Below are 16,700 nucleotides of genomic sequence, written 5' to 3' on the forward strand. Positions count from 1 at the left end.
ATATTAAATAAAAAAAATACAATCCCTATAATATGTATATAATAATAATAAAATGATTATTTGGGAAATTATCCAACGTGTTAGTATACAATTTACCTTATTTCTAATGTTAGTCCTTATCTAATAAGTATACCACATATCTGTATATTATGCAAAGGTAGGTACTAAAAAAAAGGGAAAAGGCTTATTTTTATCCCATGAAAAATACAAAAAGTCAACGACACGTGGTGTTCCCAGGCGGTCACCCATCCAAGTACTGACCACGCCCGATGTTGCTTAACTTCGGTGATCGGACGAGAACCGGTGTTTTCAACATGGTATGGACGTTGACGATAGTCAGGACCAAATTTGTGAAATGTATTTTGAAAATGAGCTTATTGTTTATCGATAATGACAATTATGACTAAAACACCACATGTGGATGCCGTAGAGACAAAATCATTCAGTGCTCAGATTCGAAGACTTGTGAGCTGAAGCAAAGGTTACCTTGATTTTATTTATGTAACGGGACGTATTTAGATTCGAGTTTGGCTTTCATGTCTAGTTCTAGTTAGTGGCATAATAAGGCTTTTGCGGAGGCTTCACGCATGGTGAATGGTGATAAAGGATTGATAGCGCTATTTATCGCAACTTCGGGAATGAACTGTCAGTACGTTCTGTGTGCTACGACTGCTAAATCATCGCTTTACGTACACCTGAGTCCACGTTGGTCTATTGCCTCATTTACATTCAGCCCCTGCCGCTGCGCCTCTCGTTGCCGGCAATAATACCCTAAATACTCCTGCAGCAGGATTGAGAGGAGTGTGTGTGTTACAAATTACAAACTGCCCTACTTTACTCACTTCGCTTCGCTTCAATTAGTGTCGGCAATGACAGACGTCGAAATAATAACAGCGGCCGCGCTGTCTCTTTTTGCAATACATAATTATGTTCGATATTTAAAAAGATATCGAATACAAAAAAAGAATTTTGGATGATATCAGTCTATCCACTGTTTTTTTTTTACACGCGTCGTGAACCTTATGTTTCTGTTTATCCTTAACATCCCAAATGACTTTTTCAGTTTCCAGTAGTTCTAGGAATTGAATTGTAATGTTATTGCTCCATCTGACGGCATTTTCGATTATCTAAACGAACGTCTTTCTCCTCCAGGCGCTCGGCGAGTACTGTACTGAGTAGGTACTGAGCGTCGGAGCTGAATGTAAACACGCACTGCCGCTCCTTTGACTTCCACACAAAAATCCCGCCATTTTGGGGAGCACCGGGCAGCGCGAGTGGCAATCTCAGCGTCATGATAATTGCAAAAAAATCAATTATTATTATTACGTAATAATCGATATAATGGAAAGTATTGGCTTGATTCCGGTATCGATTTAATAGATAGTATTGTCGAGATTATACAAATTATAATCTAATAATTATTAATAATCGATTATATCGACCTAAAATCAATATCGACATTATCGATACTAGAATACATTTTTAGATTTTGGGGAGACAATCGAGTATTCGCCGGCAACTTTGAGAACGATTATGAAGTATTTCATAATGTCATTCTACTTCATAATCATAATGTCTACGCACATTAACTAAATGCATTCACAACAACAAGCACTGAACCAGGAACAATTAGAATATCACAACATGACATAATTAACACAAAAGTTATTTATATAACACGCTAATAACCGCAATATCGTTGCATAGTAAGGTCGAAAATAATTAGTGATTAAGAAGGGGACGGCGCGTACGCAGTCCCCACTATCAAAAATTACGCATCCGAGATATCCACATTAGGGATATTCGCAAAGGTCAACCCAACCGCAGTGCAATGGAAGGGCCTCGCTCTGGGGGAACCGCCTTCTTGATCACGGTGTCCCCTATGCCAGGTAAGTATGCTTTCACAAGGTTAGGGTAGGGTAGTCATTGTTAGAGGAAAAAACTTAATACCGCGATCTAGACTGGGGCACAGTGACATCTATAAAAAAAACTTGGTACTAAAATTTTTCGACTGTGCTGCCCCTTCCGAAATAAGTACTCAGCTTGTGGTACTAAAATATTAATATTTTTTTTTGCTTTCTATTGGCAATTTGGCATCATAGACACAAACCACAGTCCGTCACATTGTAAATAAATATTCAAAAAATTATATTTACAAAAAATGGTTCAGTTTGGGATAACGAAGAGTTCTCGATACGTATTTAAAGTAGAGCCTCAAAAAAATACCATGGTAGCGATAAAATATTTCAGTAGAGCGATCCGGAAAAAACGCAGCACATTCTATTCGATAGTCTATTCGAAAGTGCTGTCAACCTGTCAACAACAAAATGGCGGTGTATAGATTTGCGAAAGTTTGACAGCTATCATTCCATAGGTCATTGTCAAAATAATATTATGTACTCTGTGGTCATTCTTTTCGAAACTCATTCGAAAGGTAAAAAGTGTTCGAAAGTGCTGTCAAGTTGACAATAGTCGCACTCGCATTCGATTCTATTCGTTAGCTCGAATTTTCGTGATACGGGTACAGTTACAAAACGTTGGATCTATAAAAACTTAGGGTTCTACCTTTTTTGGCATAAGATTTATTTGCCTAATCTCGTATTGCATAGTAACGTTTGGTCAAAGTCTCGTTACGCCGAAAATCGTATGGCATAAATCTCGTTTAGTAAAAAGTTATTTCGCATAACATTGTTTAGTCTAATAATGGTATGGCCAAATCTTGAATAGCCTAATAATGCTATGGCATAGGTTTATACAAAGTAATAATATTCGTTTGGCTTTAATTTTGACGGAGCGTCTCCCTACATAGAGCAAACTGGTGCCTTATATTGTTTCCGCTGTTTGGAAAACGCTTCGCTCCGCTTCGCTTTGGTTTTGATGAACATGTGCACCTAACACGCTCCTCCTCGCTTTGCTCGTCGTCGCACCTATTTTTAGGTTTCGATCTCATGGGGTTTGTAATAATTATATTGGTCGTTAACTTTAGATTTTTTGATCATACAATATCGTGATTTTCGGGATGTAGGAGAAAAATACCACAATTTGTACATTTACTACATACTTAATATATTATTTATTAAGATAACATTAGGAGAAACAAGATTATACATAGGTATAGACGAACATAAATTTGAGCAAACGAAACTTAGGTGTTTAAAGATTGTGCCTAAAGAGTTTTAGACGAAACGAGCCTTATGCCACATAAGTCTTGGCAAAGTGATGGTTCGGCCAAAAAAGTTTAGACCATACGAGTTATGCGAAATGAGTTTTGGTCAATAAAGATTATGCGAGATGAGCGGAACCCAAACTTAGACATGCAGAATCTCTAGGCACTGGGCTATGTAGTGAAGAGGTAAATTAGCTATAAAAAAAGTCAACGACACGTGGTGTTCCCAGGCGGTCACCCATCCAAGTACTGACCACGCCCGATGTTGCTTAACTTCGGTGATCGGACGAGAACAGGTGTTTTCAACATGGTATGGACGTTGACGATGATAGAGACCAAATTTGTGAAAATATTTATGAAAATTGGCTTTTATTGATAGAATTATTATCAAGGAACAACAAATTAACACACTCACGGGCAATGAAAAAGTTCCACTTACAAAATGCCGACACCAAACAAACCCAATTATTTCAAAAATTATAACAAAAATATTTCCTGATGCTCTGTTAAATGTTGCAGAAGGCGTCGTTAAGCTAGCCATTTCCGTTTAGAAGTAATTTGGTGTTTTTCTTAGTGGATCCTTTTCATTGCTCGTGAGTGTAATAACAATAGTAACAAATTAGGAAGATGCAGGTGACAGAAAATATTTTAGTGCTCAGATCCGAATATTTCTGAGCTAAAGGAAAGGTAAATGGCATAATAAATAAATACTTTTCACTAGAGACTAGAGATGCGGGTTTGAGTCCCGGCGCTGACATGAGTTATTTGGAATTATTAAAGAACTTGCGTTTAACCGGGGATTTAATTGTGTTGTGACCCAGCCAACATTAAGCCAAGTAAACGTTCAGGTCCTTAATGTCCCCTGATTCCGAAACTGTGGGGCCCACAATTTTCTAACAGTCTTTATGATTCATGGACCAAAATGCAGTTTTTTTGGTCCATGAACGAGATAGTGTTATTAGATTATGATTTGGGCCGATCCCGGCGGCACTGCAATGCCGGACCGACCCGTGACGGGAGTGGAGCGAGCCCCGAACATCCCATCGGTTTACAAAAATCAGATTAATATACTGGTCCCTCAGTGAGGGAACTTTCAGATATTAAGCTGAAAAGAACAGATACTACACTTTGATCTTAGCCAAAAGGCCGAGAAGCGATACCTACGAAACTGTGACCGAGGGAAGTCGATAAACGCGAAAAAATCTTAATACCGCGATGTAGAAATGGGCACAGTGACATCTGTACTTAGGTGGCAGTACTACTTGGCTATGATAAGAACCAACATTCTCTTTACGAGGGATTATAAACACGTGGACTCTGCCAGAAACGACCGTTATTATCATTGACAGTATATTTATTATAACTGGCATAAGGACAGGCCCTACCGCTCTAGAAAATAACACCCTCGCGTTGGCCCTAAAATCTCATAAATCTGTAATTAGGGCCAGCGCGCTGGTGCCATTTTATTTTGACATAACGTACTGACGGGCGTATCCTTCCTTTTGAAATTCAATGACATTGGTTATTATAATAATTATTATGTTTACAGTTTCGCGACGTTTTTTTAGTTCCAAGAATGAACGCTAGGGGAGCGCGTAACATTTTCTAATGGAGTTATAGAATGTGAGTCCAACGTCCGAATTTCAGTGACTGCGGTAGGTCTATTTAGTGATTTGTTGTATTTAATTGTTGGTTTTATTATAAATTATAATAGCGCAGGGAAATATGACGATGTGCTTATAATATAAATGTGTGCTGATGTTACTTGAAATAAAATATTTTTGAAAATATTACCTTTTGGAACTTCATGATAGGCATCTTCATTCTATTGAAGAGTGCCCTCGCCCAATAGATAGTGCCAGCCACAGGAGGGTGGTTGCGGAGCAATGGCGGGTTCTTGCGAAAGCGCTGTCATCAGGGCAAAAGGTCTTAATTAGCCATTTTATATACTATAATCGTTATTTATAAGAGTGTTTGATAAATTAAGAGAAGCTGTGATGTAAGCATGGCAAGCAAGATTAAATTAAAGCAAGTAAATTGCGAGTATCATGGTAAGCGCAAAGTAAAGATATAAATAAGGTACGGTAAACGTAAACAAGAATTTGCTGTAGCTAAAAGCATCTCGCAGAAACAAGAAAATTCCAACTTCTACCAAGAGCACTCTTTCAACTGTGTCGAACTAAAATAATTATTTTGAAAGTTTCACGTAGCAAGCTTAAAAATATAATTAATAATAGTAAAAAAATAAAGCAATGAGACCTAAACAACCATTTCTTTTACCTGTAAGTCATAGTGGAACCATAGACAAAAAAAGAGATACAAAGGTTTGTGTCGACTTTGTTTTTACAGTGAAATCTGTATTTAAAACTGTGATTGAACAGGTAGCGTCATCTGGTGTCAGGACTACAGAACTATGGGCATTGGCAGTCTTCTCTTTTTTGTCTATGGTAGAACTCACAGTGAACTGGTCCTCTATAGCGTTGATCTCCTTGATGAACTGCCTCATGACGAGGTCGAACTTGGTGGACAGCTGCTCGTGGATGGACGCGCGCAGGCGCATGTCCAGGAACTTGAGCAGCACGTCCAGAGCCTCTTCCGAAGATCTGGAGAGGAAGGCGATAGTTGATTTCAAAGAAAGATAGCAAGGTACATTACAAACAAAGGGTAAAAATTTGGAGCTGCTTGTGTGGCGCGAAGTCAAAAAGGATAAATAATTGGCAATAAGCAGATTATCTATAACAAGCATACGAAGAAACCATTGTTATGGTTAGTAAGCAGACATTGAGCGTAAGAGAACAAGATTTTTAGATATCTAAAGTCCGCAAGCATGGCAACTCTACAGTGTAACGAAATCAAAGTTTGTTTTAGAAATGTTGAGTTTTTTTTTATTGGAATGCTTCATGTCATTGCAGAGGGAGAGAAAATAAGAAGTGAAAGCTCACCTTAAATTTCCGAAACTCTGATTGATGTAGTTCTTCGCTTCGTCCTCCAGATACCTCACCTCCGTCCAGAAATCATTCATAATGACATCCCAATTCTCCTTATTATCGTATACAAAGACGCTAAAGTCGATGGTCCGTATCGGGTAGACGAGGTTCTTCACACGTTTGCGAACGTCGTCTATTTGAGTCGGGTCGCTAATTATTGACTTCAGCTCTAGACCGAATACACGCTCGAAATCTATAAGGACCTGAAATTGATACATTTATATAAAAGATATACATACATTGCAACATAAGCTATTACAAGGAATATTATGTTACACAAATAAATCCGATAGGGGGCGCTATGTAGTTTCTTTAAGAATCCGGCAGGGGCGCTGCTGTTCCATTACGAAAATATTTTTCTTGTACACAAGACCCAAAAGCCAAATGCAGCAGTAAAGTGCCACTCCTCCTAATCACAATCTTTATATTCATATTATGCAAAGGCACTAAAAATAGATAAACGCTTATTTTTATCCCATGAAAAATGCAAAAAGTCAACGACACGTGGTGTTCCCAGGCGGTCACCCATCCAAGTACTGACCACGCCCGATGTTGCTTAACTTCGGTGATCGGACGAGAACCGGTGTTTTCAACATGGTATGGACGTTGACGATGTTAGATACCAAATTTGTGAAATTATTATTGAAAATGGGCTTTTATTATTATTGAAACAATAAATTGATAATAACGATAGGAAGAAATTAAAAAGATGCAACAGAAATTATTTTAGTGCTTAGATACGACGATTTCTGAGTCTTTATTACACATACCTGCACGACTTTCTCCAAGTCCCTCGCAACAGTCCCAATATAGTCCGTCCTGGTGAACAGCAGTGGCTGGTCGAACTCCCAGCGCGCGCCCTTGCCGCACACCTCGATCTCGTGTCGTGTCTCGCGGTATAGGGCGTGCCACTTCTCCATGATCTCGGCTCCGTCGCGCGATAGGGCTAGCACTTCTTCGTTGGGTTTGCTGGAATTACATATGTTGATATTGTGAGGGTGATAGAGAATAAATTTTAGTGAAATTACGCAAAGTCAAATCTAAGGGGTTTTTGATACCTTGCGGACCCACATGTCGTGTCATAATATACCAGTTATTTCATACTAAGTAAAGCGTACCCAGTATGTAGGATAATAGTACCAATCTCGCTTGCTTAATAAAATCCACACGATACCAAAAATCAACTAAAAAAATGTACAAAAATGACAGAAACATATTTTCCGATCTCATTATTATTATTAAACTGCTAATAGCATATTCTTTGTACATAGGCGAACTTAACAGCATTTTCTTCCAGTCAAGCTTTGGCGTTATGGAGACAGTTATAGGTAGTACGATAAGTTGGGCCACTAAACTAAACCATACTCACTCAAACAACGTATGCGGGTCGAGAAACCGCTCGAGCTTGTCGGCCAGCGCCCAGGCCGCGCGCGCCAGCAGCGGCGCCATGGCCTCGTCCGAGCGGTACCCGCGCGACAGCACCCACACCATGCGCACGCTCTCCATCAGCTCCGGCAGCATCTCGAGCACTTGCGAGAGCGGCGAGTCGTCTTCGATCACCTGGGGTGTGAGGATACTGTGAGTTTTTTGTGTGGAAGTATTCAAGTGTTACAAAAGGGGTACCTTTGTTATATCATTTTTGGGCTGTTGCACATGTAGGTTTCGGCATAGTATACCCTTTTTGCAACACCCTGTAGATCAGAATCACACATGAACTAAGCGCTATTGAGGGGAAAATCTTTTATAAAGCTTATTAACCTGGCTGCTGGTCTGTATTTTGATACCCCTCAGATAAGCTTAATAAACTCTAAGTACCTACACCTATACCATCGTAGATACTTAGTTCCTTACCGTAAAGAATCGCATGAGTGTAGACAGGAACTTGAGGTTGTCTCTCGCTAAATTGTAGTGCTCCAACAGTCGTTCCCGGTAGTGTTCAAAACCCTGCAATATTGAAAGGGTAAATCGGTAAAAGGTGTATCGTTTAATCTAGACAGCAGATATTATTTTTTTCTAAAGAAAAACAGGACACTATTATCACTTTAAAATATCTATCTACCCCTCTGATCACGGACTAGATACGTGAAAAATAATATGGCAATGAATAAAATAAAATAATATGGCTTGGCTATCAAAGGGTTATAGGACTTATTCTAACAGAAAGGTACACAAGGCTGTCTTATTATAACTAAAAGCGATTTCTTCCAGACAACCTATGCACTCGATTAACTACGAGATCGAGTGCATGTTTGCTTGCAATTTACCGCAGGTTTTCAAAAATCAAAGTTTCTTACCTGTAGCCAAGTAGACTGCACCTTTTCCAGCAGAGTCAATATCTGCACCACCATTGGCTGCTTTAGTTGTTCGACCAGTAGCGATATTTCAGCGTTTCTTTCGCGCCAGTACTTGTATTCAGCCACCGGGCCCAGCCCGTCGCGAGTCTAGCGAAATTAAAAAATCGTTTAGAAATAGATATTGCAAAGGTTCTTCCTTACTTTGTTCTTGTAAAGACGGCAACGTATAAAGTTACGCGAATTCAAAGTTCAAATAAATCGGCAACAATGTATTATTTCGGAAATGTAAGTGGAATCAAAAGGATGTGTAAAAAGTCAACGACACGTGGTGTTCCCAGGCGGTCACCCATCCAAGTACTGACCACGCCCGATGTTGCTTAACTTCGGTGATCGGACGAGAACCGGTGTTTTCAACATGGTATGGACGTTGACAATGGTGGAGACCAAATTTGTAAAAAGTATCTTGAAAATAATTAATATGATTTTATGGCTATAAAGTTAAGACTTAAGAGTTAAGATGCCTAGCGCCCACAACCATACAATATTATAATGATTATAAAACTTCAATATTGTTTGTCCATCAAAGGCATTTAGAGAACGGTTAGATAGGTAATGTAACGCAAGCCGATAGCTAGGGGCCAGGCCAGGGTGTGGGTGTGAGGTGTGACTCAGACTTTTGAAATCTACGAATTTCGTCATTTTTTAAAACAAATCCTTCTGAATCATTATGACAAGGCCACATGACTTTTTTGTATAGGGGGTTGAAAGTAATCAAGATAATGTACATAAATTGACTTTTACAATACATGCATATAAATTGAATTCCTTATCTGCAATATCAAAAAAAAACACGTAAGGGCTTTTTTGTCCCATGAAGAATGCAAAAAGTCAACGACACGTGGTGTTCCCAGGCGGTCACCCATCCAAGTACTGACCACGCCCGATGTTGCTTAACTTCGGTGATCGGACGAGAACCGGTGTTTTCAACATGGTATGGACGTTGACGATATCTGGATCCAATATTTTGATTAAATAGTATGAGAATCTATATGTATAAGTAGCTGATTATTTGCTGTTAGTAGTGGAAATGGGCACAGAGTACCTACATTAGAAATGGGTGTAGATTGTCCTACACTTCACACGATTTATCTACTAAAATAAAAATAAAATGTGCGATGTATTTTCAAGGACTTCAAAGTCAAAGGTACAAAGTCCTTTAGTATTTAGACTCGCATGTTAGATGAGTGAGGTGGAGGACTGGAGGTAGATAGGTAGAATATCTGTGAATAGCTATTTATTTCATTGTAGCCAGTAAGGAATTAACGCAGTGCAGTGGGCCTATTGTAGGTTTTTATAAACGATTAGTTTCGAAAAACCTACACTAGACCCTGCACAGCGCAGTGAAAATCGACGCTAATTTGCGTGGCGCGGAGCTAGTGCAGCGCGAGTACCACTAGGTGGCGACTGTACCGCGCCATACAAATTCCCTTTTACTTGCCAGTCTTGCCACTACCCGAAAGGTATAAAAACTCCCACTCATAACATGCAAATATGCTTAGAACGGAAATAAAAAATACAGATAGAATAGATCCTTTTTGTAGCTTGAATAATACAAAAAGTCAACGACACGTGGTGTTCCCAGGCGGTCACCCATCCAAGTACTGACCACGCCCGATGTTGCTTAACTTCGGTGATCGGACGAGAACCGGTGTTTTCAACATGGTATGGACGTTGACGATAATAGTTCCCATTATTGTTTATATATACCTAGCTTATTAACATTACGTATGCGGATCATTAATCGTAATATACCTATTGGTAAGTACCTATTTCAATTAATCGAACTAATTGGCAAAGTATTTACCAATTAAAATAAACGCTAGACATATTAGTAAGACTCAAAGCAACAGCACCCCTTCCAACGACCATGCCATGGCACCATATTACTTCCCCCTCTGCAAAACCTAAAAACATATAATTTCTTCTAGGCCACTTCCCGATGACATTTCCGACGTTCTACGACTACTGTCTGGAATTAGACGATAAAACCTGGGCGGCCTGGGATTGGCTGGTGCCTGAGTACGTGCACGACCGCGACCTGCCGTTCCCTGCCACCCTGGTACCGACTGTGGACACGCTGCGGGTCACCTGGCTGTTGGCCATCACGGAGACGGTAGAAAATAATATAATTATGTTTTTTATTATCATATACACAGACAAAAAACCTTATAAAACACGTAAGTTCACAATACAACCACACTGTTCACAAGTAGTAGTATGGTTTCACTGGGGTGGCAACTAGATGGCGCTGGCGGTGGCCTTTCTACATCGCGGTATGGTTTGGTTTACAGACCTGCGGCTGCGTAGTATGCTTCATTTACAATTTACTAAAGAGTACTATTTAACAACGTAGACGACTAGACGACAGTCCTGAAAAGAAAGCTACTACACGTAAGTTGAGTTAGTTGAGTGTTATAGCTAGAGAATAAAAGCGTTGTTGGTCAGCACCCGTATAGGCATACAGGTAGGTTCGATCGAATATGTGTGACACAAAGTAAGTAAGTAGAAGAGGAACTAGTAGAGGAACTATGGTCGTTTCTTGCAAAGTAGGCATACATTTAAGTGACAAAAAATATGGGTGTATGTCTCGGTTATGAAATATCTATGATTTGGAACGAAAAAAGTCAACGACACGTGGTGTTCCCAGGCGGTCACCCATCCAAGTACTGACCACGCCCGATGTTGCTTAACTTCGGTGATCGGACGAGAACCGGTGTTTTCAACATGGTATGGACGTTGACGACAGTGAGGACCAAATTTGTTAAATGTATCTTCAAAATACTGTTTACCGATAATGATTATTATGACTAAATACCACATGACGATGCCGTAGACACAAAATCTTTCAGTGCTCAGATTCGAAGACTTGTGAGCTGAAGGAAAGGTTACATTGAGTTTATGTGTATGTAACGGGAGGTACTTAGATTAGTGTGGCATTCATGACTAGTTCTAGTTAGTGGCATAATAAGGTTTCACGCATGGCGATAAAGGATTGATAGCGCTATTTATCACATCTCCGGGAATCTCGTGACTGCTACGTCATCGCTAATCGCTTTACCCGCACAGCCCACACCTGAGTCAACGTTGTTCTATCTATGACCGTGCATGAACGCTTACAGCCACCTTTTAGATTGATAATATCACAACATGACATAATCTACATCTACACATATGTTATTTAAATAACCCGCTAATAACCGCAATATCTTCGCATAGTAAGGTCGAAAATATTTGGTGACTTAGAAGGGGACGGCGCGTACGCAGTCCCCACTATCGAAAATTACGCATCCGAGATATCCACATTAGGGATATTCGCAAAGGTCAACCCAACCGCAGTGCAATGGAAGGGCCTCGCTCTGGGGGAACCGCCTTCTTGATCACGGTGTCCCCTATGCCAGGTAAGTATGCTTTCACAAGATTAGGGTAGGGTAGTCGTTGTTAGAGGAAAAAACTTAATACTGCGATCTAGACTGGGGCACAGTGACATCTATAAAAAAACTTGGTACTAAAATTTGCCGACTGTGCTGCCCCTACAGAAATACTCAGCATGTGGTACTAAAATGTTAATATTTTTTTTCTTCTTTCTATTGGCAATTTGGCATCGTAGACCACCGTCCGTCACATTGTAAATTTCAGATGTTTATAATTTAGGATAACGAAGAGCTCTCGTATTGTCATAGGTACGTATTCAAAGTGGCGCCTCTAGCGGAAGTCATCATGAACTTGACAGAAAACGGCATACAATACAAATAGAGTCAAACTATAAAGTCGTGAAAACGGAAGTGGATTCTAACTATTTGTTTAAGATCGTATTTAATCGATCTGTTATATTTATTAAAGGACAAATCTATATCAAATCGAAAGGGTCTCTGGTTAGACATCACATGTATTTTTTTTCAAAAAGCGCTAGGTATTTCTGAACCGAAATTTTGAACGGCGCAAAAATTTTAATGATTTGTAATATGACCTTGATTGACTCGGATAGGATTTATAGAATTAAAATAATAAATTTAATTGCAAATACACGTACATGTTTTTCAATTCAAAACGCAATTTTCGTTAAGTATATTTTTTCTAGTCAAAAATAGCCTTAACATAAGAAAAATTATAAATAACTACGTCGAATCGAATAATAATCCTTCGAAGATCAAGATTACACAGGATTTCCCTCTAACTATACCTATAATATCTGAGATCGCCTGTAAACATTGTTGTTTTTCTTTGTATTAAACTTCTTTTACTTCTTGTTTTTCTTTAAACTTGCTTATCATTAAACACCCAACTTTATGTAAAACTAATTGTTTAATGTTCATTGTTATCAGTTAAGACGCATTGTATCCATTGTCCACATGGTTCAGAGTAGGAGAGGCTGGTAATCCGTCATACAGGTCTCCTAGTACGGACACCAGTCTCTCACATAGATCAAAACTAATGTACAATCTAATCTTGGCATAACAACCTATACATTTTCTGTAAACATCTGTGTGAGAGAAAAAAATAAAGATTTTTTTTTATAATATGTAGCAGCTTTCGAAAGTTACTTCTTGTTCTTATATCCATATTTTACGGTCTTAATAAACTATTATTGTTGAAGAATTTATTTGTTTACAAAATAATAACATTGGCTATCACAGACTATGACAGCTAATTAGTCTATGATAATGTGGCCATAAAAAATTTAAAACAAAACGCATAAGTCGGAGAAATCCTGGTTCTAGTCTATCATGGTAGCGATAAAATATTTTGACCACTTGACTTGAGTTACAAAACGTTAGATCTATAAAAACTTAATAATGCAAAACCCCTAGGCACCGGGCTATGTAGTGAAGAGGTAAATTAGCTATAAAAAAAAGTCAAGGACACGTGGTTAAATAAAACTCCAACTCATTTGAATTATACTGGATCACCCGTCGGTATTCGGCTGAGAGCACTGGCCGAATATTCGGTATTCGGCCAAATCACTATTCGTGGCATCTCTAATACCTACCTGTATATTTTTTTGTTTTATTCCTGCAGCCTGTGTTGATGGCTATATGTATATGTAGTATGTACATTGTATTTAAATGATTTAAGATTGATACCTTTATAATAAAGTTAATTCATCCTATCCACTATTATTATTTCTAATAAAAGGGTAGACATTATAGGAAAATTGAAATATAAAGATTTAAATAAATGAAAAATATATATATTTATGCAGAAAAATGTAGAATCTAGCAAAGGTATTAAGCATTAACATTCATAAACTTAAAACATTGTTTCATCATCAGCCAACAAGCGTCTACCGCTGGACATCATCATCACTGAAATCCTCCATTATTTTGCGTTTTATCCCTTTATCCTAATAGAAGGTAAATATTGGGATATCAACAAACAACAACAAACTTTGACAGCTGGTAATTTCAACCGAAAGAAACCGGCACTAAATGGTATAATAAAAACTTTTCACTTGCAAGGGCTACTCAACGCACTCTTTATTGTAGAAATGAGGGTTTGAGTCCCGGCGCTGACATGAGTTATTTGGAATTATTAAAGAACTTGCGTTTATCAGGAATATTTAATTGTGTTGTGACCCCATGTGACCCAGCCACCCAAGAGTAAGCCACGAATACGTTCAGGTCCTCAATATACACTGATTCCGAAACTGTGGGGCCCACAATTTACTAACACTCTTTATGATTCATAGACCAAAATGCAGTTTTTTTGGTCTATGAATGAAATAATTTTTATTAAATTATGATTTGGGCCGATCCCGGCGGCACTGCAATGCCGGGCCGACCCGTGACGGGAGTGGAGCGAGCCCCGAACATCCCATCGGTTTACAAAAATCAGATTAATATACTGGTCCCTCAGTGAGGGAACTTTCAGATATTAAGCTGAAAAGAACAGATACTACACTTTGATCTTAGCCAAAAGGCCGAGAAGCGATACCCAACAAACGTTGGACGAGGGACGTCGATAAACGCGAAAAAATCTTAATACCGCGATGCAGCAGAAGGCACAGTGACATCTGTACTACAGCGGGTGAACTACTTCCATATCACAGAGGCCACCGAAGCACTACACCATTATCACAGAATTCGACCGAAGGGGTCATTATAATAAGTACGGGTACAAAATATATTTAATACAAAACTATACACACCTTTCCAAGACAAGCCGTGATCGTGGCATCGATGTGTTGCTCCCACATCCTGACGGCCTCCTCCAGTTGTTTGATGAACTCTTCACTCATCAGTACTTCCTCACTGATCGTCTCATCGGCCAGTTGAGGAATGTTCGGCATCGGGAGGTGGATCTCTCCTTCTATGTGCTCTATGGTCCTGAGGAGGGAGATATTAAAGATAAATGAATAAAAGGGAGTTCAAAGTTGGTAGTGAAAGGTTTGCAGGTGGCAGCACTGGCGAGTTTATGAAAGAGAGTTACCTCAAAATCTATCGCTTTATATCCCATTCCACGGGGAATTACATCTGATACAAACAAAAAACTAACCATATTCGATGGTAATAAGGGTTCTGTCAGATTTTTTTCACCGTGGAATGAGATATAATTGTTGTTTTTATGATTGTTATATTACTACCATACCACGTGATTGTACACAGATTGTTATAATGTGCTTTGTATTTTATGCAAATGTTATGCGTATAGGTTTCCTATTAGATTCATATACATCTCACTCGAATAATTTTCTAATATAAAATTCCAGCTGGAGGAGGAATGCTGAATATCATGCATAGCATGAATTTTCATCGTGAACGTGACGTGAAATTACTCGATGTATTTTGTAGGGAAATTTTAGTTCTGCTCCCGACCGGCAGGGGCGCTGTTCATATTTTGATACAAAATTACTCAATGAATTCTAATTCACGTTCACGATGAAAATTCATGCTAAGGGGTCTGATGTTCATTTCTTATTGTAGGTAATATTGCACTATTCTCTACCATTGCCCATGTGGGGCATAATGTTCCGTTATTCTCATTGATATCGTTGTAGAGGGCGCTACTGACGGAAAGCGACTGCAACGCCTCTAGCGGATATTACAGCTAACTAAAGCGTATGATCTCACCAGCTGCAGCCTGCACGTTAGAAAAAGTTAAATATTAGAATAAAAGATTGTCACTTACCATGACACAGAAGCGATTAAGTTTTTAATGTCCTGTGTTATTTCCTCGGCGGTTGTCGTCGGTTTTTCAGCTATAACCGCTTCCTCCTGAAGAACACAGGAACTCTTTATAGAATAGAGCCCAGAGAACACTAACTGACTAACAACACTCATGATCGTAATGATACTTCTGTAGTGCTTTGAGATTATAATAATTAAGTAAGTATATTAGTGTTGGTAAATGTTGATGAGAAGAAAACGGTTTGATTTCGACCGCTACTAATATAATGCATTCTGATTCAATATACTGTAAGAGCAAATATTAAATTAGAACAATTTGACTTTCAATGGAGCAGGACAAACTCTTTAGCATAAATATACGTACAAAATATATACAAGGTATAGGAATAGAAAAGAATGGTTAACTAAACTTAAACTAACTAACTTAGTATACATACTATAGAGGACGAGATTTTCGGTGTCGCTCGTACTTCAATGTCGGTTGACGAATCGGACTGCATGTTTTTTATTCTGAAAGAAATGTGTGTCATGTTACTTTCACAACCACATGCAAAATTTATACAATGTTTTAGCGCATTTCTGGTATAAGATTAGAATTAAGTCCCATGGATCGAGGTGATTAATTGAGTCTTGGTCTGACTGTCTTTATAGAGAAGACTCCATTACTTTTTCGTGTCATCTAAAATTTGTAATGCCCGCAAATAATTATAAAGGTACTGGATTTTGATGGAAATTAGAAAAAAAATGGTTAAATACCTTCTTTCAGCATTTTCCCCTCGCGCTATATTGGACATTCGGCGGTAATCCGACGGCCTCAGATAGTTCACCTAGAAGAAACAAACCAGTGTCAGTGAAAAACACAAGATTTGTCGGGGTAAAAGGATTGGCCAGTTAGATTAGTGGACAGTCACTAAGGCCCGGGTCTCCTATTTACGCCGTAGATCGCGTCCAGCGTCACGCCGTAGGCCGCGTCACGATGCTCACTATAGAAATGTACTGATGCGGTCTCCCTCACACGCCGACGTTGGCGCGTAGACATAATGAGCATTGTGACGCGGCCTACGGCGTG

The 16,700-nt window shown here is 39.0% G+C and overlaps 1 protein-coding gene and 11 non-coding genes across 12 annotated transcripts in view; all 12 read right to left on the reverse strand.

The window, feature by feature from the left end:
• Positions 1-16,700, reverse strand: part of LOC105389253 (dynein axonemal heavy chain 10) — a 91,464-nt gene that overhangs the window by 74,011 nt on the left and 753 nt on the right. The window contains exons 2-12 of the mRNA XM_048627639.1: positions 16,388-16,458; positions 16,069-16,141; positions 15,633-15,718; positions 14,653-14,830; positions 8,448-8,594; positions 8,005-8,097; positions 7,523-7,713; positions 6,924-7,122; positions 6,109-6,356; positions 5,625-5,769; positions 4,961-5,074 (exon numbers count right to left, since the gene is read on the reverse strand). Of these exons, the coding sequence (XP_048483596.1) occupies positions 4,961-5,074; positions 5,625-5,769; positions 6,109-6,356; positions 6,924-7,122; positions 7,523-7,713; positions 8,005-8,097; positions 8,448-8,594; positions 14,653-14,830; positions 15,633-15,718; positions 16,069-16,141; positions 16,388-16,425 (1,512 nt within the window). The 5' untranslated portion in view covers positions 16,426-16,458. The remainder of the gene's footprint in view (positions 1-4,960; positions 5,075-5,624; positions 5,770-6,108; positions 6,357-6,923; positions 7,123-7,522; positions 7,714-8,004; positions 8,098-8,447; positions 8,595-14,652; positions 14,831-15,632; positions 15,719-16,068; positions 16,142-16,387; positions 16,459-16,700) is intronic.
• On the reverse strand, positions 213-331 carry LOC119690659. The gene has a single exon (XR_005253658.1). It is a non-coding gene; the product is annotated as a 5S ribosomal RNA (ribosomal RNA).
• On the reverse strand, positions 1,736-1,897 carry LOC119690690. The gene has a single exon (XR_005253687.1). It is a non-coding gene; the product is annotated as a U1 spliceosomal RNA (small nuclear RNA).
• LOC119690660 lies at positions 3,372-3,490 on the reverse strand. Its single transcript, XR_005253659.2, has one exon. It is a non-coding gene; the product is annotated as a 5S ribosomal RNA (ribosomal RNA).
• LOC119690694 lies at positions 4,132-4,324 on the reverse strand. The gene has a single exon (XR_005253691.2). It is a non-coding gene; the product is annotated as a U2 spliceosomal RNA (small nuclear RNA).
• On the reverse strand, positions 6,646-6,764 carry LOC119690661. The gene has a single exon (XR_005253660.1). It is a non-coding gene; the product is annotated as a 5S ribosomal RNA (ribosomal RNA).
• Positions 8,761-8,879, reverse strand: LOC119690662. Its single transcript, XR_005253661.1, has one exon. It is a non-coding gene; the product is annotated as a 5S ribosomal RNA (ribosomal RNA).
• On the reverse strand, positions 9,334-9,452 carry LOC119690664. The gene has a single exon (XR_005253663.1). It is a non-coding gene; the product is annotated as a 5S ribosomal RNA (ribosomal RNA).
• Positions 10,065-10,183, reverse strand: LOC119690668. The gene has a single exon (XR_005253667.1). It is a non-coding gene; the product is annotated as a 5S ribosomal RNA (ribosomal RNA).
• On the reverse strand, positions 11,130-11,248 carry LOC119690665. Its single transcript, XR_005253664.1, has one exon. It is a non-coding gene; the product is annotated as a 5S ribosomal RNA (ribosomal RNA).
• On the reverse strand, positions 11,752-11,913 carry LOC119690691. Its single transcript, XR_005253688.2, has one exon. It is a non-coding gene; the product is annotated as a U1 spliceosomal RNA (small nuclear RNA).
• LOC119690693 lies at positions 14,244-14,436 on the reverse strand. The gene has a single exon (XR_005253690.2). It is a non-coding gene; the product is annotated as a U2 spliceosomal RNA (small nuclear RNA).

The sequence above is a fragment of the Plutella xylostella genome, chromosome 19 (assembly GCF_932276165.1).
Source record: "Plutella xylostella chromosome 19, ilPluXylo3.1, whole genome shotgun sequence".
In the NCBI taxonomy this organism is placed as follows: Eukaryota; Metazoa; Arthropoda; class Insecta; order Lepidoptera; family Plutellidae; genus Plutella; species Plutella xylostella.